The sequence below is a fragment of the Sorex araneus genome, chromosome 10, assembly GCF_027595985.1.
Source record: "Sorex araneus isolate mSorAra2 chromosome 10, mSorAra2.pri, whole genome shotgun sequence".
NCBI classification, from domain to species: domain Eukaryota; kingdom Metazoa; phylum Chordata; class Mammalia; order Eulipotyphla; family Soricidae; genus Sorex; species Sorex araneus.
In genome coordinates this window covers 56,379,432-56,404,355 of record NC_073311.1, presented here as the reverse complement: position 1 = coordinate 56,404,355, position 24,924 = coordinate 56,379,432, and the positions used below count along the sequence as shown (strand labels likewise).

Genomic DNA, 24,924 nt, shown 5'->3' with positions numbered 1-24,924 from the left:
AGAAGGAAGCGGAGCCCCCTTTCAAGGCAAATGTGATTTGGTATCACTGTACCTGGGCAAAGGAAGAATCAAAGGAAGAAGTGCTCTTAACAAAATAACAAGCTTGATAGGATTTAAACAACGGAATTTCATTTTGATTGTGCTTTCTATTGTCTCTTGCCAGCCCGGAATGTGTAGTATATATTCACATTAAAAGTCAGGTATGCTTGTGTGGAATCTATTAGCTTGAGAGAAAATTACTCAAATTGAAGAAATAGCTGCTTAAAATGGATTTAGAAATACATTTTACCGAACAAAGCAAGCTAGAAAATTAGGCTACTTTATCAGGATTAGAAAGTGCTGTGAATTTTAAACACAAAGCTTTTAAAAACAATGCAGAACATATTTGAGATTATCATACCTCAATGTCATCATAAATCTCCCCACCCCTCCAACAACTGGAGATAAGTATGCCGCGTTTCTTCTCGACAGCGACCTGTCTTTCAGCGAAGATGCTGTGTGCCTTTCGGGGGGCTGGGGGGGCTTTATCTGCCGGAGAGGTTTCCTCGGTACCTCGTAGGGGCCTTTGCTGCTGCGGGAGCCGCTCATCAGCGGAAGCTTGAGAAGGCTCCGGAGGGAGAGGACTCGGGGGCCCTGGGCCACTCCGAACAGCAAAGCTGTCCCCGTTTCCGAGCTGCCGGGCCACCTGTCTGCGCCACTCACACCTTCCCTCTGAGCTTTATTCCTCTGCCCGGGCCACTGGCAGAGGCTTCGGTTCAGCCGTGTGGGCAGAGGAGAGAATCCGGCCAATCTCACGGGTGCAGATTTGGCCAACGCGTTGACACAAACATCCCACGTCCCAGGGTCATGTGGACTCGGGGATGCTTCACACAGTGGGGAACTGAAAGTCCCCTCGACGTCCCTGTATGCAAGCTGGTTCCACAGTGCCCGGGAACTAGAAGGCCCTGGCCCAGCCCTGCCAGCCGGCATGAAGTTCCCCTCCTGCCTCCCCTCCCCCAAGGGGCTACGGGCAGCTGTGAAGCCCTTAGCGGCAGTGCCCTGTCAGTGGACACTGGTTCCTCAATTCGGAACTTTAAAATTTTTGCTTTTTGGGTCACACCCAGTGGTGTTCAGGGGTTACCCATGGCTTTGTACTGTTTCATACAGTGTTTACTAAGTTAGCAATGGATGCCACTTCAAAAGCTTGTAAATGAATTCACGGCCGGCAGGAAATCAGAAAGTGTTTCTCAGATAAGTCGAGTTGCAAAGTTCCAGGGAAGCCCAGGAAAGCAAGTGTTCCCTTTACGGACCCTCATGGACAGTCCTACAAAGCCCCCTCCTCAGCACCGCGCACACAGTGTCTCCTCAGGAAACTGGGGGCCAGAAACCATCTGGTGTCCGACCTTATCCCCCGTCACTCCTCTACCATCAGCCAGGTGGGGATGGGGTCCCTCTCAACTTTAAGTTACCACTGGAGTGTGCACCGAGACCAAAATCTGAAGCTGCTGGGGGCAGAGAGCGGGGGGTGTGCAGGCTTTCTGGAGAGTTGGGTGGGCAGAAGGTACCAGGAGGCTGAGAGCTCCTCCGGCACAAATCACCAAGGGATCTACTGCCCGCAGACATGGGTCCATGGAACCCTTTCCTCTGCCACCCTCCCCGCCGCCCCCTAGCCTTGGCTCTCGGCAGGTAACCAGCTCATCTTAGTGGAGGGAAAAAAAAAAAAACCCTACAGCTTCTCTCCCACCTAAAACAAGAACTCAGCCTGTCGACACAAGAGCCAAAGGAGCCAAACGCTGCTCCCTTAGACTCCGACTCTTAGGAATGTTCATCTTCTGTCCCTGGGGCTGAATGGGGTCCTACCCCACTCCCCATATTCCCGTGTCAAAACCTAAGCCCCAGTATGTGAGTGTGTATCTTCATTTGGAAACCGAGTCACTGCAGGGCTGGAGCGATAGCACAGCGGGTAGGGCGTTTGCCTTGCATGTGGCCGACCCGGGTTCGATTCCCAGCATCCCATATGGTCCCCTGAGCACTGCCAGGAGTAATTCCTGAGTGCAGAGCCAGGAGTAACCCCTGTGCATCGCCGGGTGTGACCCGAAAAAAAAAAAAAAAAAGGAAATCGAGTCATTGCAGAGGTCACAAGTAACTGTCCCTGATACCGCCTGATTAAGAACTGGCTACTGTCCTTATTCAAAAATGAGCACATGTGGGGACAGAGCGAGAGTACAGCGCGGAGGGCCCTGGCCTTGCACGCGGTGGACCTGATTCAATCCCCGGCATCTCACACGGTCCCCTGAGTACCACTAGAAGTGATCCCTGACTGCAGACCTGGGAGTCAGCCCTGAGCATCTCCAGGTGTGGCTCCCAAAACAAACAAAAAAATGAGCACGTGAGAGATAAACACACAGGGCGCACTGGCCATAGAGCCAGGGTTGGGGAGCAGCTTCCACGGCCCAGGCACACCAGAGGCTGCAGTAGACCAGCAGTTCCAGGAGAAGCAACGACACGCTTCCTCTCCATCCAGAGAAGCCAGCCCGCAGGGCACCAGAAGTGGGGAGTTCTGAGATGGGAACTGTGTGTCTAACAGCTTCTCCATGTGCGACTCCTTTCCGCCCAAGAAGCTTTTTGCACAACCCCAGATATATAAAACAGCCAGATATTCACTGCTAATGAGTCACAAATTTACTTTGGAACTAAATGTTCGCCACCGCCCCTCTCCTTGACACCCAGTCACATAACCCCAAATGGGGTCTTGACCCTACGGCCGAAGAAGTGAGGGTCTCAGTCAGAGTGTGGGGATCACTGGTGTGGGAAGGCAGGGAAGCGGGTATCCCCGGTGGAGATGATAAGGAGGGGGCCCTTAGCGGTTCAAAGACAGAAGCTGGGGTTCCTGAGCAGTCTTGGGTGGGGCACAGACCACATCCCCACCCTGCCAAAGGCCCGGCAGCCACACTCGCACCCCAACAGCTGCCTCCGTGCTTACGGCTGGACACTACCACCTCACTACTAAATACCTACCACCTCACAACTAAGCTCTGCAGAGATGCCAAACTGCCGAAAACGTCAGGCACACCAGGGTCGTTTTTTTTGTTTTGTTTTGTTTTGTTTTTGCTGAAAGCTCTGGGTCTTCTCAGAGTCGGGGTGGGCAACCTCCCCACACCTCCCTGTACTTCCTGATGCCCCAACAGCCACACCCACATCCCACCACCACTGCCACGTAAGCTCACTGTCTGGTTCGATATCCTGAATTTTCTGGAGTGATATGTCCCAACTCCACAATACTAACATCCTGGTGAGGAGCACACGAGATTGGATGGGAATGTAATGTAGAAGCCACCTAAATTCAGTCAACAAAGGCATGACCACAGAAGGCTTAACTGGCAACAACAGCTTAGTGAACCTTCAGGCAAGGACTTAATGTCCCCATGGTGAGGTACAGCAATTTTTACAAACTTTCCTTTACTGAAGTACTTCCTGATAATTCCATTAGCCATTGAGTAGTAACAAACAATATAAAATAAATTATTTGGGGACTGGAGCGATAGCACAGCAGGTAGGGCGTTTGCCTTGCACGCAGCCGACCCAGGTTTGATTCCTCCATCCTTCTCGGAGAGCCCAGCAAGCTACCGAGAGTATATCCCATCTGCACGGCAGAGCCTGGTAAACTACCCGTGGCATATTCGATATGCCAAAAACAGTAACAAGCCTCACAATGGAGACGTTACTGGTGCCCGCTCGAGCAAATCGATGAACAACGGGACAACAGTGCAACAGTGCTACAGTGCTATTTGGGGCATGCTAAGGGAAAATGGAGAAAGGATGGATGGAAGGTGACAGTGATGGTAGGATTGGGGTTGAAATACTGAATGCTTGTAACAAACCATCGTGAGCAACTTTGCAAACCACGGTGTTTAAATAGAGTGGGGAAATAACCAAGAAAGAAGCTAGGCTGGCCTCAGCGGTAGTGTCTGGTGTGAGGCCAAGAGTCTGAGCCTTAGCACCATCCCGCATGCTTGCTAAATGTGGTCCGTCCCATTGGCCCTGCCATTCGAGACCATCAGGGTCCCCCCAAATATGTGTGATCTCTGGGGCAACACGGCCAAATGTGCATGAGCCCCCCATGCTGGAGTGTGAGAGCTCTGGTCATCCGCACAACAGCAACCGAAAGGGAAGGAAGGGAATTCAAGCAGCAAACGAAAAGGGGCCAAAAGGGGTGGCAGGCAAAGATCTCAGGATGCTCTCAGGTGCTTGGAGTGCTACAGGCCAGCACCCATCCTCAGCACGGTTTGGTCCCTGAGCATCACCAGAGAGGACCCCCTCTCGGGACTGAAATGGAAGCAACCCCCGAGCACTGCTGCTCACGGACGGAAGACGGAAGGCAGACAAATGCTTCCCAGCTCACTTCTGCAGAGGGAGACACTTGAGAAGCTGTGAGTCGAGGACCCCCCAGCTGTCCCGCCCCGCGGGACTTGTTCAACATGGGTAACCGGGAGAGGGTGCGAGAGTGAAAAGGAGACAGACGCAAGGAGAAAGAGAAAGACACAGACAGACACAAGAATGGGAGAAAGCTCCAACTTTATTTCTCCTAAGCTAGTCTTTTATAATTGATTATATGAGGAAGTGGGCAGAATGGGAGAATAGCAAAGAATGCAAATGTCAAACGAAACTGGATGTGGGCCCTGGTGGCAGTTTCCCTGGGCATTGTTCTGCAACCTTTCCCAAGAAGCGGTTGTTCCTAGTTACAGGTCAGTTTGTACTGACATATTGGTGCTCAGGCATAAGTTTCTGGCTGTTCCCAGGCATGGGTTTCTGGCTGTTCCCAGGCATTGGTTCCCGGCACCCAGCTCTGACGCAAAGGCTGCAAAACCCTCTTCGGGAGTGTCATGGGTGTAGGGATGGGGTTTGAGGCCACACCTGGGATTGTTAGAGGTGCAGGCCTGGCTCCGTCTTCAGGAAATCACTGCTGGCTGGATGTAGTGCCGGGAACCGAACCCAGCTTGGCCGCGTGCAAGGCAAGCGCCCTCCCCACTGTGCTAACTCTCGGGCCCTTCATTTGCACGTTGTTGAAAGGCCACTAACGGTAAGCGGTGATGAGTGAGGGCAGCAAGAGAAGCAGGAGGAAAACACGCCGGTTAACTGTCCGAGCTGGCTGGTCAGCGGGCCCGCCACTTCCCGGCCTGCTAGGGCAGCTCGGGGTAACCTCATCTGCGCTGAGGTAATTCATCTGCCTTTCCATTTTATTAAAAAATAAACAGGATGGTTTTAATTATTCACTAGCATGTTAAAATCAAACCAGTGTGATAGCAGCTAACGCTCAACCCAACGCCTTTTGCCGGCGCCCGTGACACGGATGATCTAAGTTCTCTGCCGTTTCCTGGACCCGTCAGAGCGCTGTCTGCTGTCCCTGTCCAATTTAGCCGCTTTGCGCCACAGGAAACGGGGTTCCGGGGCCCTGTCAGTGATGGATCTTTCCCCAACAGCATACCCAAGCGCTCATTTCTCGGGCCACTTGCAAGGCAAAGCGTCGCCCGATGGTTCGCGGGAGAGCGTGGATTTCCATCTCTGCATTTTGGCGCGGCAGGCCTTGTCTTGCAGGGGAAAAAAATATGTTTCTATGCAGGAAAAAAAAAAAAGAGAGTCTCTCCTTAAAACTCAGGGCCTTAAACTCAGTTCCTGCGAGCCCTGAAGGGTGGCTGTGCGGGTGACTCGGGCCAGGGCGTGGAGACGGGCCTGGAGGGAGCTGGACGGCTGCCGGGAGTGAACAGGGGGGCTTGGGGCGGGAAGCAGAGACGGGTCTTGGGGTAGGGACCAGGCTTTCCCTCAGGAAGGGCCCCTGCCAAAGTGATGAGGGGTTTCCCAGTCCCTCCCTGACCGAATGCCCAGCCGGCCGCCCCACCAGCCTCCCGGCCAGCCTGTCCATCCCCAAAGTGCTCACTCCCGCCACTCAGTGCGTGAAGCCCCCCAGACCCTTCCCCCCGCATGGGCTGACATGAGTCAGTGCCAGGGCCTAGCGGTGACACTCTGGGGTCAGTGCCAGGGCTGCCCTGCTGCAGGGAACAGGAAGGGGCAGCCCAGCGCCTCACTGCCTGTCCCCAGGCCCTGAGCAGATAAATCCCAGAGTGAACCAATGGACGCGCTGGTGACTCGACCACTCAACTTCTAGGCCTGAAACATGGGCAGGCCCAAAAAACAAACAAAACAAAACACCCCGTTGCTTCCCTGCAGACTGCGGTTCCTGAGCGTTGCAGAAGTGCCGCCTCCTCTGGGGAAGCCGGACACCTCTCAGACCCCCAGCTGACCCCAGCTGACCCTGCTCCTTCCTGGCCCGCAGCCCATCCACCATGTGTTGCTCTGACACAGAACAGAAGCCGCAGCCCCTTCTCGGGTGCTCTGGGAGGGGGCACCGGGGCCGCCCCTCAAATGCTCATGCACACCCACTCACGGGGTCAAGCTTCCGGAAAAGGGCAAGAGGGCTTCCGCTCCCCTTTCCCTCTTCTCCCCTCTGTGGCACCTGGGGGTGAGCCTGCTGTCGGGAAAGAAATGCTGAAGGCATGAAGCACTGGTCCCTCTACACGGGGCAGAGTCTACAGTTTTGGCTCCAGCGTGGCCTGCCTTGCTCCTTCTTCCCTTCCCTCCACTCCCCAGTGATGCTTGCGGAAGCCCCTGTTCAACCCAGGACCTGAGAAAAGAGGGAGAGGCCACACTGCATTTCCTCAGTCAAAGGAATTTAAAAACATGTGGTGCCAAAGAGATAGTACCCAAGTGGGGCGCTTGCCTTGAATGCGGCTGACCTAGGTTGGACCCCTGGCACCCCAGATGGCTCCCCAAGTCCCTGAGTGCAGAGCCAGGGGAAAGCCCCGAGCAGTACCAGGTGTGGCCCCAAACCAAAGCAGGCCAACCCAAACACCACTATCTACAAGGGTTGGCACAGGGTTAGATGCCAGCTGCTTCGTGTGCTAAGCTCGGGGCTGTCCACCCAGAGAGCCAACAACCATTCAGAGCACCATTTCTCTGGGTACACGGTGCTCAGATGTTCCAACTAGCTGTCGTAAGGTAACTGGTTGGCCAGTTGCTTTAGACTGCTGGGGTTGCTCTGGGGAAGGTTCCTCTGCCCCTCTTGAATGTGACGTTCTCTCCCTGCATAGTTTGCCAACTAGCAGAGTGACTGGAAAATGTCCTTTCTCAATGCAAGGAAATACTTCAGACCCAAGGCACCCACGGCTGTTTACCAGCGAGAAGCTTCAGGGAAGTTATTAAAAAGCAAACAAGGGGCTGGAGAGATAGCACAGCGGGTAGGGCATTTGCCTTGCACGCGGCCGACCCGGGTTCGATCCCCAGCATCCCATATGGTCCCCCAAGCACTGCCAGGAGTAATTCCTGAGTGCAAAGCCAGGAGTAACCCCTGTGCATCGCTGGTGTGACCCAAAAAGCAAAAAAAAAAAAAGCAAACAAATCACCAACAACAACAACAAAACTGGAGCCAGAGATAGTACAGTGGGTAGGGCACTTGCCTTGCATGAGCCCGTTTGATCGTTGGCACCCTATTATACAACCCCAAGCCTGCCGGAAATGATCCCTGAGTACAAAGCCAGGAGTAACACACTGGCTATGGTCCCTAAACTGAAAAAAAAGGAAAAAGAAAACCAAAATATGTTCTGGTCTCCATGTAAGACCCTACCAAGCCAGAATGATATCTCCAATGTAGATTCTTTCCCCCAATTTACTTATTGATTTATTTTGCTTTGGGGGCCATAACCGGTGATGCTCGGGGGTTACTCCTGGCTCTGTGCTCGGGAATTACTCCTAGCGGCTCTTGGGAGACCATTGGGTGACATGGATTGAACACAGGTTGGCAACATGCAACGCAAGTGCCCGCCCTACCCACTGCACTATCTCTCCAGCTCCCTCTCTCCCCAGTTTACTAAAGAAATCCTTGGGGAAAATGCTGAGCTGCAGAATGAGCTAAAAGCCTTGTTCTAGACAAAACTCCCACTTTGTTTGTTCTTGGGCAAACTCCTTTGAGCTGGTCTTTCCAGAGTTCCATTCTTTCGCCCGTCCAGAGCAAGCCGGGAGGTGAGCTGAGTCTCCTCAGGGTCCTTCCAGACCCCCTGCTGACCATAGCCATCTCTCTGACAACAGACAAATCAAGGAGATCACAGGAGAATGTGGTAGAGACCCCAGAGTGCCTTCATCACAAAGAGAATGCAGTGAGCTTCCGATCTGGAAAATTTATCTCCCTCCCATTCGCCCAGTTCCAGGGAAGGACGGCAGTTAGAGAGACAGTCATTGGATTTTAGGGGCTTTGAGGGCACCATTAGGTTTAGATGCTTGAAAAAAGGTGAAAAAGCTCCACGCTATTCGACCCCACTCCCTCCGACACAGTTCCCTCCTTCGAACAATGACTCTCCAGCAAGCACTCCCATTAAAGGCTCCACAACAGAATGAGGGGCTGGTCCACGCCGCCCCCCCCCGCCCCTCCAACGCTTTTGACTGAGGACTTCACTGAGTGATTTCACACACGGGGCCCTGATTTCTTTATTCCAGTGATGGCAATTGAACCTCTGTCTCGCTTCAACCAATTTTTTTTCCTCCGTTAACACATCTTTTCTGAGTTTCAAAAGGTATTTTTTCATTTATTTGGCTTACACAGCCCAGAAACGTGCAAATATTTTTTTAGAAAGCAAATAAAAAAAAAAAATTTCACCCATGTAGAAGCAAAGAGAACACAGGAGAATCGCAGGCTCCATTTTATCATATTATAGTACACTGTATAGTCCTGTGTCAGTATTTATTATCAGTCATTTAGTTTATGAGCGAGAATAACTTTTGATTACTGATGCTTGTAGTATTACTCACTCTGTCTTGGACTGTTTGAAGATCTGTATTTTTATTACAAAGTCCAATAAAAATAAAGTGAAAAACCCATAGGTCCCCAAACTGATTCCTGGCTGGGGCTGTATGTCACTCCTTTCCAATCTAGAAAGTATTTCCTTCCACTGTGAGTTTCTGTCTCTTGCTCATAAGCAAATTTATCTCCTAATGCCTCATTCTTTATTTTGGCCATTAATCTCCCATTGAGAACCTTACTACCAAATGCTTTTTGCAGATAAAAATATTTAATATCCACTAGATTTCCCCTATCCACAAGACCATCCAACATTGCTTAGAGGGGGGAAAAAATCAATCTTTTGTACCTGAATTTAAGTTAGCCAGTTTGACTCCAAGTATTTTTCTCCAACTGTCAGGTCTTTACAGGAAATAAAAGAAGCAGAGTGCAGGAACCCTATTTCTTTGTGTTGGGGGCTGAGCTGTCACTCTCTGACCTGCAAAGATGTGTGGAGGTTCCTAACCCCAGAATCCTAGATATCCGTGGGGAGAGAGAGCAAGTGCGGACACAATCAGATAAGGGGAGAGTATCTTTCCGAGTAAGGTGGGCAGGTAAGTGACTAATGTCTTTTTTTTTTTTGCTTTTTGCTTTTTAGATCACACCCAGCCCAGCGATGCTCAAGGGTTACTCCTGGCAGTGTTTGGGGGAACATATGGGATGCCGGGGATTGAACCCACGTCAGCTGTGTATAAGGCAAACACCCTACCTGCTGTACTATCACTCCGGTCCACGACTGATGTCTTTTAAGAGGAGAGGAGAGGGGTCAGAGAGAGCACACCAGGTAAGGCACTTGCGTTGTATGCAGCTGGCCCCAGTTAGAACCCTGGCTCCAAGCTCCACATATGGTCCCCAGAACACTGCAGGGACGGACACTGGACACAGCTGGAGGGTCATCTCTCAATCCACAACTCCCAGAGAGAGAGTGAGAGAGAGAAATATAGGGAGAGGAGAGAGAGAGAGAGAGAGAGAGAGAGAGAGAGAGAGAGCCACATGCGTGATGATGGGGTAGAGACAGGATGGGTGAATCTATATGCAAGCCTCAGACAAGAATGGCCCAACAGACCGCAGAAGCATCACGGCCCGTGGCACTGGCCTCCACCTGCCACCCTCCCGTGCAAAGCCACCCAGCTGGTGGCAGCCCCATAAAGGGAGCCACTCGTTCCCCCCTTTATGTCCTGGCAGGTGTAGGGCTGGACTCTACACTGAAGTCTCCAAGTGCCACTAGGCCCCTTCTCAACCGCACATGACCCCAGTGAACATGAGATCCCAAGAGTTGCTCCGCCAATAGTGCTCTCACCTGGCTTGCCAACGCTGTCTGTGCTGGGACCGTCCCCTACCCCAATACCATCCTTCTAGGTCTCGGACAGCACTGATTCCTAGAGCCGCCCACAGCCACCTTCCCACCACTTCTAAATGTCCGCCCTGCCATCTGGGGTGCGACAGACCCCGACCTCGTCCATCGCGCGCGAGCTTGTATGCACACGCAGTCCCTGAGGACAGTGCCCCCCCCCTCGCCCCCCCACCCAGCGGTCATTGTCCTCGGTCAGCTGCCCACATTCCCCTCCTCGCCACGGGCAGGTCCCAGTGTCCCTCTCCTAGATGGGGCTTAGCCTCCATGTGCTCCCACCCAGGCCCGATCTCTCGGACCCTGGCCCCACCCAGACGCCCTCAGCTCCGACATCCTCCTCCTCTCCCTTCCAGGGCTCCGCCTGCCGCACCCGCAGCTCTTCTGAGATGCCGCAAGACGCGAGAACTGGATGACAGAACCCACACCCCAAGTGCCCAGACTGACCCGCCACCGCCCACCCGCTGACGCTGCAAGAGCGTCACTGCAGGAGCGTCCCCTCTGCAGAGCAGGGGGCCCTGAGTACCCGGCACTGGCCGCAGGAACTGACCGCCTCCCGCATGCCTATTTCACCGGGCCCTCTCTGAGCACTGGCCGTTTCTGCGATCTTACTCCTTTTTTAAAAAAAATTATTTTTGTTTTATTGGGGAGACCACCCGGCCAGTGCTCAGGGCTTCCTCCTAGCTCCGTGTCAGGGGTGTCACTCCTGGTGAGGATGCTGGGACGGGACCCAGGCTGGCTGCGTTCAAGGCGAGGGTCCCGCAGCTGTCCTCTCCCTCAGGCCCCTCTTGCTCTTCTTGTCCTCCCAGAAAGGCAGAGGGAGGCCCCTGAATCTCCTCCAGCGGGTACCACTGCGCCACCCTGGGGGGCAGCATGACGGAAGAGGCGCACGAGCACTGGGCAAGGAGCCTGGGGCGTGTGAGAACCGGAAACGTGTGCGAGCACGTGACCAAGCGTGGTGGTCCTGGCCCCAAAAGCAGCGCGGCCAAGGGGGAAGGCGCCTCGGCCGATGCTGGGACCCCTCAGTCGAGCATGCACGCTAGGGGCAGGGGAGAGGAAAGCGGGCGCCAGAGAGACCGTGCCCGGGGTCCACCGCGTGCAGCCCCCACACCGCACAGGGCACCCCAGAACCGCCGCGGGTCTCTCCCGAGCACTGCCCGGTGTGGTCCCAACTCTGCCCCTCCCACAGAGAAATAAGAGGAAAATAATGAAAGATGAAAACCCCTGAAAGAAATTATTCATACGGGGCTGGAGCAATGGCACAGCGGGGAGGGCATTTGCCTTGCATGCGGTGGACCCGGGTTCGATTCCCAGCATCCCATATGGTCCCCAGAGCACCATCAGGAGTAATTCCGGAGTGCAGAGCCAGGAGTAACCCCTGAGCATCGCCGGGTGTGACCCAAAAAGAAAAAAAAAATAATAATTCATACACATGTGCTCCACGGTGGCCAGTTGATGCCCAGTACCTGGCGGGGAGGCCTGTCCAGGGGCATTTCCTGAGCCCACGCCAACCTCTGTGGACAGGCTGGAGTCGGGGGTCAGACCGTTGCAGGATTTAAAAGTTAGAGGGGCTGGAGCGATAGCACAGCTGGTAGGGCATTTGCCTTGCACGCAGCCAACCCGGATTCCCAGCGTCCCATATGGTCACCTGAGCACCGCCAGGAATAATTCCTGAGTGCAGAGCCAGGAGTAACCCCTGTGCATCGCCAGGTGTGACCCAAAAAGCAAAATAAATAAATAAAAGTAAGTTAGATTGCATTTTTGTTTGTTTTTATTTTTTATTTTTTTTTTAGAATATTATTGTTTTTTTTAATTTATCTTTTAATTAGTGCTTTGGTTTGTTTTTAATTCCATGCAATTTTATACAGACTAGGTTAAAAATATATATGTAAAAAGTAAAGCCCAGGGGCTGGAGAGACAGGGCGCAGGAAGGACACTGCCCCGCATATAGGTGACCCGGGTTCCATCCCTGGCACTCCACGAGGAGTGAACGCTGAGCACTGCCAGGTGTGCCCTACCACCCTCTCTCCCCCGCAAAGATGAAGCCTACACGTTTTGTCTGTGTAGTTTGTTTTTTGTTTTGCTTTGCTTTCTGTTTTACCCCAGAAGTCCAACCCCAGAAGCAAAGGAAATGCTGTGCGTGTAAACACCTTCAGCTTAATTCACTCTTACCCTACAGGTAGTTTAATTTTCAGGGGTAGTTTCAGGAGTCGTAAATAAATTGATGCTCCAAATCCTTTAACTCTTAACCTCATGCACATCTATATTCTCAAGCTTTCCCTAGTGATGACGTTTCAATCGCTGAAGATCTTTTCATAAATTAAATGCTTTTCCTAAGAAACACAAGATCTTCGTTCAAAAAAAAACAAAAGCAGACTGCAGCCCTGTGGGCGTCAGAGCACCACCAGGATAGGGCCTTCTCAGTGCACGGAGTGGGCCACAGACTTGGTCTTGGAAACGCAAATCTTCACCAGCATTTGCTCTCTGACTCACTGTATCACTCTCATTCCGTTGTTCATCAATTTGCTCAAGTGGGCGCCAGTAACTTCTTCATTTGTCCCTGTCGTGTGCTACTGTAGCCTGATGGCGTCTGCTCGCTCCAGGAACACGAAGAACACATTGTTGTTACTGCTTTTAGCATATCAAATACGTTATGGGTAGCTTGCCAGACTCTGCTGTGCAGTGAAAAAAAATATACATATTTTTTTAATTTAAAAATAAATAAAAATAAAAATAAAGAGGTTGCATGGCCACAAATGTGGTCACGTGTTCCAGAAAAAATTGATTGCGTCCCTCTCTTTCGGGAGCTTTGTTTTATAGTCTCTGGATCTTGGCCATTGATGAGATTACAGGGCGCCAGGGGAAGTTTGTGGGTGTGACTGCCAAGCTACTGGAAAACTGGGGATCTGGGTGGGGGAGGCCCAGTCCCGATCTGAGCAAGCTTGGAAATCTCAGCCCTGACTCCCACACACCTGGGTTCCTCTGTTGGTTCCTTCATTGCATGAGGCTTGTCCGGGAGTGTGGAGAGAAGCCTTGAGCATGGCTGTTCTGGGTTTTTGGCTGCCGGGGCTCTGCTTGGGGCAGGGAGGGAAACTCAACCTGCACCCCCTTCCAAGGGGGCCCCAGTGAAGACAGCCTGGTGTGGGGTAGGAGAATCTGACTCATGTTTAAAATTTAAATTTGAGCGGCGGGTTGATTCTGGCAAAGAAATAGCACAGTCAATAGGGCATTTGCCTTGCATGTGGCTGACCCAGGTTCAATCCCGACTCCCAATATGGTTCCCTGAGCCCGCCTGAGCATAGATCGGTATGGCCCCCCAATTAAAATAAATACGTAAATTTTAATGCAGAGGAACCAGAGACAGTAGATCAACGTTCTACATTTTCATTCGGGGCTGGAGATGGTAGAGGGGATAAGGCACTGAGACCCCCACCCCCCAGCCCGCCCACGTGCCTGGTTTCAGTTCCGTCCCCATCACCACAGTCCTCTCAGCAGCACAAGGAGTGACCCTGAGCTGAGAACCAGGATGAGCCCCTGGGCGCCCCAAGATGTGGGCCATGAAGAGAGTTTGCTTTCAGGACCCACAGGAACGTAAGAAGGTCCAGTGGGTTTGCCCAGCTTGGCACTCCCAGAGGGTCTGCTCTCAGCACCCGCAGGCCCATCTCTGTGTCCAAATCGAAACAGCGGCCCCCCTGACCATGATGCAAAGAATCCCCATGATCGTGGCCAGTCCTGCCCTCCACGAGAGTCCATGTGAAAGATTTTCAGATCCCAGAATGAGGGGCTGAATGGGAAAGGCAGAGACATGGGCACGGGGGAGATATGGGCACTCCCTCCCCCCGAGTACTGCCAGGCGTGGCCAAGAAACAAAACAAAAAGTACAGAAGAGTATAAAAATCCAGGAGCGACTATATAAACAATGTCAGAAGGAAACCCAATACCCGCATCCTCTGGGCCTCCCCGATAGTCAGTCAATACCCAATACCCGATGCTGTGACCAATGACGTGCTGTGGGGACCGATGTAGGAGATTATAAACCAGGGGTAGGGGCCAGAGCGATAATACAGCAGGTAGGGCATTTGCCTTGCATGCGGCTGGCCCGGGTTCAATCCCTGGTATTCCATATGGTTCCCCAAGCACCACCAGGAGTAATTTCTGAGTGCAGGAGGCAGGAGTAATCCCTGAGCATTGCTGGGTGTGACCCCAAAAGCAAAATAATAATAATAACTATCACTGTCACTGTCATCCCTTTGCTCACTGATTTGTTTGAGCGGGCACCAGTAACGTCTCTCATTGAGAGACTTATTGTTACTGTTTTTGGCATATCCAATACGCCACGGGTAGCTTGCCAGGCTCTGCCATGTGGGCGTGATACTCTCAGTAGCTTGCCAGGCTCTCCGAGAGGGGCGGAGGAATCGAACACGGGTCGGCTGTGTGAAAGGTGAACGCTTTATAGCTGTGCTATCGTAATAATAATAATAATAAATAAACCAGGGCAGGGGAGGAGGCAGCTTTGGAGAAAGTCTCGGAAAGATGCACGCACAGGTAAACCAGGGTTATGCAGGCAGGGCCCAGTGCAAGGACGGGACACAGGACTGGCCCGCAGGCACAGACAGCCACACTTCCAGGCGTGGAAGCACTGGAGTGAGGGGAATGGAGTGCCACAGGGCCTGGCAGGGGCTGGGGGGGCTTTAAAAGCACCGGGCTGAAAGGAATCAACTGTGGTTTGGTTTTTTTTCCCCTTGAAGGGGAAGGGGCCGGGCGTGTGCAAGGACTTGACGGAAGCAGAAGGGCTTGGAAACCAGCATTTGCAAGCGATCATCCTGGCAACGGTTTGCAGAACAGATTGGAAGGGGGCACCGGTTGAGACGGGAGCGCAGTGAAGAGCCGCCTGCAACGATTCCTGTGGCCTTGGACGGGACGCGGAGCGGGAGGAGGCGCGGGTGCTCCGGGGACGCGGGGAGCACTCCGGGACGAAGGGCTGGAGCGCGGGGAGCCCGGAAGGGCCCGGCCTCACACCTGCAGCCTGCGCCTACCCTACCCGTGGGCCAACCTGTCTGGGGAGGGGAGCGACGCCTCCACCCACCTCCCCCTAAAGCCCCCCACCCCCAGTGCCGAGGGAGATGCTGCACTGCGGAATTTACAAAGGCAGCAGGGACCCCCAACACAAGCACAGGCCGGCCTGGACGGTCCAGATGCAAACTCAAGTGTCTCTGAGCAAAATCACGCGCTGAAATTCACAGCGAAATAAGCCCGAGTCAAAGACATTCCTGGCGAACATATGTTGATGAATGAATAATCACAGGCGAGCACGGGGAGCAATTCGCTAACAAGAGCGCCACCTGCTGCCTCCCCGAGGTAGCGCACCCGCAAATTAAAAAAAAAATTTTTTTAAAAAGCCTCCAAGACCCAGAGAAGAATGCCAAGAGCTTCTGCCCACTTCACCTGGTACCTGCGTTCCCAGGCCAGCAGAACCCCGCTCACAAAGGGTTAGGAGCGAGGCGCAGGGGACAGTGGGAGGCTTCCCGACACCTGTTTCCCTACAGACAGCAGCAATTCAACAAGACCGCCTCTCTGGCACACGGAACGCTTACCTGCCATCATTGCTATCATACTGGCTTTATAGACATTAGTAAGACATCCAAGTTCTCCTGTTGCTAAGATGGTTTTGAGATGAGCCTCCCCGCAGGCCTTGCGAAACTGACGAATCTCATCATACAGGGCTGAGGAAGAAATAATTGAGGCAGTTACCAAGAGGCAAGTGATAACATAACTTGGCAGCCGTTTAGAGCCCGTAGAACCCGTCTCAGATTTAGGAAACATAAAACATTTGTCACTTTCTAAAAATCACCCCAATTTAATACCGCCTGGAGCATTCGGCTGCGGCTCACATCCTGTTACAAGGAATGCTTCGCTTGCTACCGAGGAACTGGGAGCCCGGCCCCCCGTCCAGCGCCTGAGTCAATAATGACATGCAAATAATCTGGTCGTTTCTACCTCATGACGGTTAAGGACAAGGAGGGAAAAAAAAAATCACCTTTCCTGCAGATGGGGTGCACCATTGGAAACTAAATGGGGGAGCGAAGAGATTCCCCCCAGAAAAAAAAAAAACAGACCTTTGAGAAGGTCCTTATGAATCCTTTGATTCGTACATAACAAGTTCTCTTGGAATATAAAGCAGGCCCTTCCCGAGAGTCTGCTGATGACAATAAAGACAGAACAGCTTGTCCCACACTCTGCCTGGGAGTGTGTCTGTGTCTGACTAACATGGATCAAGCCTGTGCGGGCGTGTTGAATGTATGTGCCTGAAACCAGCTGTCGAGGGGCTGAGATGCAGCCTTGAATTGACTGACCCCCGAGCCCCATATGCAGGTGGCTTTCTGGGGCGCCACACAACACATGGAATGCAGCATGGTTTAAAACACACACACGCGCACGCGCACACACACACACACACACACACACACACACACACACACAATGCATCCCTTAAACAACACGAGTCTCTACTAGATGGGGCCATGTGGGAAGGAATTTTCTTTCTTTTTTTTTTAATTGAATCACTGTGCGCTACAATTATAAAGCTTTCATGTTTCAGTCATACAATGATCGGACACCATCCCTCCACCAGTGCACATTCTCCACCACCAATGTCCCCAGTATCCCCGCCCCCACAAGTCCAATCCCTCCCCCTGCCTCTATGGCAGACAATTTCCCCCATACTATCTCTACTTTGGGGCATTATGGTTTGCAATACAGATACTGAGAGGCCATCATGTTCGGTCCTTTGTCTGCTTTCAGCACACATCTCCCATCCCGAGCCATCCCTACAGCCATCATTGACTTAGTGATCCCTTCTCCATTCTGCTGCCTTCTCCCCCTGCTCATGAGGCAGGCTTCCAACCATGGAGCAATATTCCTGGCCCTTGTGTCTACTGTCCTTGGGTGTCAGTCTCATGTTATTTTACAAGGAATTTTGTTTTCAAGCCCTCCTCCCCATGTGCCCCACACACACCCGCAGTCTGCAGAGGATGAAGACCTTTCTTAAGGTTTTCTTTTCTCCATCTTTCTTTATGGCCAGAATACAGAGTATTAATCATTTATTTTATTTTATTTTATTTTTATTGCATCATCATGAGATAGAGCTTACAAAGCAGTTCATGATTGGGTTTCAGACAATGTTCCAACACCCATCCCTCCACCAGTATAATTTCCCAGCAGCAATGTCCCCAGTTTCCTTCCCACCATCCCCACAACTAGTATTAATCACTTAACACACAAAACATGTGCTAACCAACTCAGCATTTTCTAGGTGACAGCGAGGATATCATCATTTAAATTTGGAAGGACATGTAATCTGGATGGTGGCTGATGACGAGATTATCTGGTGCCAGGCATCGGTAGATTATGGGCATGATTCATGGACAGGCTTTGGTAACCAGAGAGACTCAGCTGAGCAGGAAAGAGACAATAAAGAGACAATCTGGGTCAAGGTTAAGGTTAGCACCTCTTACTGCGAAGAGTGTTGTGTGAATGAATTCACGCATTTCCCAGAGTTCCTATTAAAAGGCTGACACCTGGTCTCCAAGTATCAAGGGAAGTCAAATCCAGAACATTAGAACATTAGAACACTAGAACAGCATGAACAAAACTTGCCTTCACGGTCCTAGGGAACCTGAGTTTCCCTTGAAGTTCAGAAGTGAAAAGTGAATCCCAACCAAGGCAAATATGCTATAACAAAATGTTTAAAAAGGTTCAGAGTTTGTCACTGCCTAGCTATGGTATCCAAGAAGGTTACCAAGAAAAAAATGGGATATTTTCACAAATTCCTATTAGCCAGTGGTTTGGAGATGAACTGGAACATGGTACCTGATGACTCTACCCTGCTCGAAGAAAGTCATCTTAGCCTGACATCCAAGGAGACAAGTGCATGAGAACAGTACATGCAGTGGAAGACATAAGGCAATAACAGTTGATAATCTTTTTGTTCGGAATGATGCTTGGACTAAATGATGCTGGACACTAAATAGGGGAGGGAAGAAAGCCATTATTTCAGTTACTAAAACTAAAAAGAGAAAGTTGTTCTGTAAGAACTAGTGACAAAGAAATCTTGATCTGAAAATGCAAGAATGCTAATTTTGATGAATTTTGAGATTTAATTGTGGAGTTTTCTTCCACAGTACACAGAAACACCACATGACCCAGCAATACTGAGGTATTTCTCTGGTGGACATAAAAACATTAATTTGAAAAGATCCAGGCTCCCCTATGTTCAGAGCAGTAAGGCTTGTAATAGCCAAGACATGGAGACAAATAACCATTCTCCCACACGGATAAATGAGTAGGTAAGGAAGCTGCAGCAGTGTATATACTCAATCTGGATACTTCTTAGCTATTAAAAAAAAGATGAAACTGATTTTTTGCAGAAAAATAGAATTTCACTGGTTCTACTCAGTGAAATAAATCAAAAAGTGAAACCAGATGGTTTTACTCAAATGTGGAATACAATAATCAAAGAAAACAAACTAAGAAACACACACACACACACACACACACACACACACACACACACACACACACCAAACTAAATCAAACTCTGGGAAAAAGAGGATGGATGCCAGCAGGTGAGGGAACAGGAGGGTGTGGTGGGAAGAGATGGTAGAAGGGGGGTCAAGTTGATCATGGGAAGCCTGGTAGCTGGTGAAGTAAAATTTATACCTTACAGTAGACTGAAGCCCTTCTCTTGAAATTAACTAAAATGCTGCCCCAAGGCTGGTGATGGGAAATGTTCGCTGGTGAAGGGTGTTGGAACATCCTATGACTGTAACCCAATCATGCACAATCTTGAACTGTGCATTCACTGATTTGATTTAAAAAATTTTTAAAATAAATAAAAATTGAAGGATATTTTTTTAAAATGCTGCCCCCATTAAAAACTTTTTAATTAAAAACACTGAGAACACTGAGATTAAACCAATGACTTTTCATTATGATTTCATGATGATTCAATTAATGACAAATAATTTTTCCCAGTGCTGTCTCAAAAGCAAGCTGAGAACCAGACAATGCAGATTTAAAACCCAGTTTTAGAACCTCCTGCCTGAGCTCAGGCTAGTTACTCCTTAATCTCTTTTCCATCCTTAAACTATCAATAACAATATTTACTTTATAGGGTTATTACGTGAGGGTGGAGAAAAGCCCCAAAGCACTCCGCACAGTGCATGCACTCAGAACGTCTAATGGCTGTTATTAAGCTCAGAATTCTCGCAAAATGCCTTCCCATTAAGTGCTGCATGATAAAAGTCTAATTCTGTTTCCTAATCTGACCCAGCGCCTTGTACTTCACTGAAATTTTGTCATTTGGATTAGTGCTTGGAAATACTTTATTATGGCATTTATTAAAGCAAACTTTGGCCTGATAACACAATTTTGAGGGTTTTTTTGGTTTGGGGCTACACCTGATGATGTTCCAAAACAAGTCTCATCTCTGCTCAGGAGCCAGCTTTGGTGCTGCTCAGAGAAACATCCGAGGTGCCAGGGATTCAATCTGGGGTCAGTGGGATGCATTATCTCTCCAGCACTGGATAACATAACTCGGAAATCATTGATTCTGACCATATTTGTGAACAAAATGACATTATTCCCAAAAAAACAAAATTAGGAACTGTTTTTATATCAAGTGAAGGTCTTCAATTGTAGTTAAAATTAACCAGAAAAAAAAAGGATGCATTTCATTATTTTATGACTTAATTATTGGCCACCTGGAAGTTACGTCCTCTCTCCCGTGCTCCAAAGTGAACGAACCCACAGTGGACCCTGTAAGCTTAACAGGATGTGGCAAGTATGCAGCCTGCATGGTCTCATTCTTTAACTGTCTCAAGTCAGGTTACTGGCCTCTTCCACAACATAGCAGGGACAAGATTTCTTTAGAGCCAATAACTTAATCTTTAAAGTTCAACACTGGGGCTAGAGTGATAGCACAGTAGGGAGGGTGTCTGCCTTGCACTCGGCCAACCCGGGTTTGATTCCCAGCATCCCATAGGGGCCCCCGAGCACTGCCAGGAGTAATTCCTGAGTGCAGAGCCAGGAGTAACCCCTGAGCATCGCTGGGTGTGACCCAAAAAGCAAAAAAATAAAATTAAATAAATAAAATTAAAATAAAGTTCAACACTGGGAAAGGGTCACTTCTTTCTATTATCAGAGGAGACCAGAACAAAGAAATCAAAAGACACACACACACACACACACACACACACACACACACACACACACACACACACCGCCTTTTACAAATGTGGCCTGTGGTTGGGGGTGGGGTGAGGATGCTGGAGTGACAGCTCAAGGGACTGGGGCACCGGACCCTGGGCTCAATCCCCGCGCCTTGGGGCTTCCAAGTATACTGCAGGCGAGCTTGAACACTTCTGGCGCGGTCATATACCCTCAACCCTCCCAAGATAACTGCGGCCTGGGCTCCATCAAGGTATGTGGGCCTTCGAGTTCCACCACTGAGCATGCGCAGGTGAAAGCCAGACGCTCTAGGCGCTGAAGCAACCGCAAGGGCTGATTCCAGGAGAGTCGGGGTCCAGGCGGCAGTGGCCGCACCGGGGCCCTGGTGCCAAATTCCATCCCAGAGGCACAATCAGCCGAGTCCGAGTCCTGCCTGTTCCCCGCGTTTCCCAAGCCTCTTCCCTGAACCTTCTCCTTCCGGCCCTTGGAATGAAGCCCAGACACCTTACCTAAACCCAAATGGACCACACTCATTTTCAAAAACTCCTGACTGACGTGTATTCAAACTTACTGGAAAAACTGGGGGCCATGGGGCAGGATGTCGGTGACCCCACATAGCTCGGCACTTAAAAGAATGAGTGGTTCGATCTGGGCAAGTTCAATAAGCATCTTTTCTTCTTTTTCTTTTTTGGCTGTTTTTTAGGCCCTACCTGGCCATGCTAAGGGACTACGGCTGGCTCAAGTGATCTGCCCGTTGATCTGTCTCTCCGGCCCCAGTTTATGGGACTCAGCCTAGATTTCAATTTCTACTTCTACAAAACATGACAACAAAGGTAACGGTGCCTCGTGGAACTATGTCAAGCATCCAATGGGTCTGTGCATCTCAAGTGCAAGGCCAGCATCGCCATGATGGAGCACAAGAAACATCCAAGACTTACTCTCCTGTTGCTGAGTGGTGCTGGCATTTGTGTTGCTGGATGCTTATGATGTTCCAAGTCCAGAGGGACTTGGGGAAGCCTGGGGAATCCTGTTCTACATTTTGGAATACCAGAGAATCAATGTGAACTGGGGAGGGTGGGGTTGCAGTTTATCATATCACAAACATTTTCTTTTTCTCTCAATTCAGAGCCCACGTTCATTAGGGGGCAGACTCAGGGTCAGCAGCTGGGGCTACTTCTGGTGATGGAAATTAGCAGAAATTACTCAACTGCCCCATCTCACAGAAAGCCTCCATTTGCTCACATCCTTCTACAAAGATTAAATAAATTAATATATGCTGGAGCGATAGCACAGCGTTTGCCTTCCACGTGGCCAACCCAGGATCAATTCCTCCACCCCTCTCAGAGAGCCTGGCAAGCTACCAAGAGTATCCAGCCCGCATGGCAGAGCCTGGCAAGCTCCTCATGGCGATATGCCAAAAACAGTAACAACAAGTCTCACAATGGAGACGTTACTGATGCCTGCTCAAGCAAATTGATGAGCAACGGGGATGACAGTGACAGTGACAATACATGTGGCTAGATCAGAACCAGGCATTGAGTAAGCATCCAATCCCTCAGCATGTTTTCCATAATTTTCCTTACATACATCCGTAGACAAAAAAATAACTTGAAAAAAAAATAATGAGCATTTGTTTTAATATTTCTTAAAATATCAGAAAATAGTAGTGCTCTTACCTGCAGAAAAATTTGGAAAATGGACCATTCACTCTAACATAAGCCACAGAAGAAGCCACAAAGAACAGGATTAGTGTCTAGATAGATTTGTGCATCTTGGAAATGAAATAATAGGCACCTTAAAATTAGACAGATGATATTGAAAATCAAAGCGCCCTGATGGCCTAAAGTCAGCTGGTCAACCTCAAATCACACTGCCTTGAACATACTGCACTGCCATTTTCCTTCTGGTATTAATGAATGAGGAAATGCAATGCAGACTCTCCCTTCTCTGAGGGGAAAGGGTCACTGGATGTGGATTCCACTTCCTGCTGAACTTGATACATGCAAGAAATTTCAGGGGAAGCAAGAAGGTTCAGATCCTCTTTACCCCCCACCCCCAAATTTCTTCAGGAGGAATAATTTCTGAAAAGAATGAGCAATGCCCCATTTTAAAAGTACCCTCTTTAAAAATACTCAAGTACTTTCTACACATGCCCTTCAAAATTCCCAGTGAGGTAGCTAATGCTTCTTTCACAGTTCAGACTCGAAAAGTGAAACATGGAGAGATGTTTCACTTGCCTAAAAATGACATCACTAGTCAGTGGTAGGAGACAGATCACATTTTTAGGTGAATTCTATTTAAAATATATAATCTATATAAAAATACTATTTTATTTCCTCCATTGTTGTGCCTCTGTCCCCGCACAAGTACAGAAGCCAGTAGCCACCCACATATACTATGAAAAAAAATTGAAGGTTTGGTGCAATAATTAAAATCTAAAGGGGTGTCAACTCCCATCATATTATTAAGTTATAATCAAATGATTTAAAGACAAGCTTTACTACCATAAATATTTCCAAGGTAGGTCTGAAACAAAACCCTCTAGTGATTAGGATGCTGATGAAAGCAGGACTTTTCAGCCCTTGTTTGGGAGTGACCAGCCCTCCCCACGTCTCATCTTTCTATCAAAAAGTGAAGATTTTTCATTTTCACAGCTTAAACACCAGGCATTGAGTAAGCATCCAATTCTGGGGGTGCTAAGTTCAAAAATTCTGGGGATAAATGTTGAGGCAACTTCTCATATCATTTACAGAGGTAATCAATGCATTATTAGCTTCCCCTTAAATCCGGTAAGTAGATGTAAAAATGGAACTCAACATTTTCTCTACAAAATTAAACCTCGCACAAAGAAGAAAGAGCCTGTCCTGGTGCTGTGGAGAACTTCAAACCCTTTCTGGGGGGTGCTGTGAGCAGAGGAGGAAGGACTGTGCGGTCCCAAATTCTGGCGTGTCACTTGTCAAGGAAACGTTTGGCTCTTCTGCTGTCAAATCAAATTCAGAAAAAGTGAAGGGACACCCTTAGCCTTGTCTCCAGGAGTTCTGGAGCACTCGGGAAGTCACGGATTAAACAGAACTGGTCTCTGGAAGGCGCTCTGTATGCTCAAGAGACTGTTACATATGAAGAAAGTGATCCAACAGGTCAACAGGTGATCCAGCAGGTTAATAGGTTAAGTGAGGGCAATGGGATCAAGATTTTTTTTATTGATCAGAGGGTCATAAATATAGAAAATGAGAGCTAGGATAAATATGACAGACAGTTGCTTCTAATGGAAAGTAATCCATAAGAACTCATGGTGCTGAGACGGACAATTAGGTATGTGCACTTACTGTGTGCATTGGGCATACATACATATATGTATATATGCATATAAATATGTAGAATATGAATATGTTCTTATACATATATGCATATATAATATACTCATATATGAATGTATTCGTGTATGAATTAATATGTTTAAATATATATGAATATATCCATATACATGTATATTAACATATACATATATATGTTCATTCACACAGATCTGTCTCTAGAGAATGCCAAGAGAAATACTCAGACATATGAGCATACTTTACACCCATATTTGGCTCCTAAATACCAGTACTCAATGAAAGGAAGCTCAGCTCCTTGGGAATGACTGGTTCCAGGACTGGGACAGAGAAAAGCAAAAGCAAAAGATAAATCTGAAACACACAGGAATACAAAATAATTCTCAAAGAATAAAGGGATCATGTTCAAAGGATAGAGGGGCAGTTTGAAGCAGCAAATCTGGGTATCAAATAAACAATAGTAACAAATAATAACCAATGGAGTAAAATAGGAATCCATGAGTTCTTACAAGCATGAAAAGAAGAAAGGAAGGCCAGAGACAGTATAGTATAGTGGGTAGGGTGCTTGCCTTGCAGGTGGGCAACCATGTTCAATCCCTGGCACCACATAGGGTGACCTGAGCACGTCTAGGAGTTATCCCTGAGTGCTGAGCAAGAAAGAGAAGGGGAAAGGAAAGGGGGAGATGAAGGAGGAGGAGGAGAAGGGGAAAGAGAAGAAGGAGAAGGAGAAGGGGAAGGAGATGGGGGAAGGAGGAGAAGGAGGAGAGCGGAGGTGACGGTTATACTAACTCACAAGCAAAGAAGGAATGATGAAACTGAAAAACCCACTATTTGTCAACCATCAAGTAACTTATCAGTTGCTCTGATCAATGAATATTAACAAAAACTACAACTTAGCCGAGAATCATCAATAAATGCTAAAACTGCAGAATAAAAATTAGATATTTACTAACATAGCTCAAAGTATCATCACTCGGAAATTATTTAATTACTTATTAAACTACAAAACACATTAATTTTATAATGGAGAGACGGTAGAAAATACTGTGCCGTAAAAAAATAAGGGACAAATCAACTTCTGACTCTGAAATAACACAGTGAGTAGAACAGAGAAAATCCTCAATGGAATGCTTGCCAAAGATTCATAACTTGAG

The 24,924-nt window shown here is 49.1% G+C and overlaps 1 protein-coding gene across 1 annotated transcript in view; it reads right to left on the bottom strand.

The window, feature by feature from the left end:
• Positions 1-24,924, bottom strand: part of DERA (deoxyribose-phosphate aldolase) — an 87,312-nt gene that overhangs the window by 22,120 nt on the left and 40,268 nt on the right. Inside the window, exon 6 of the mRNA XM_055118355.1 lies at positions 15,806-15,934. Coding sequence (XP_054974330.1) covers positions 15,806-15,934 — 129 coding nt within the window. The remainder of the gene's footprint in view (positions 1-15,805; positions 15,935-24,924) is intronic.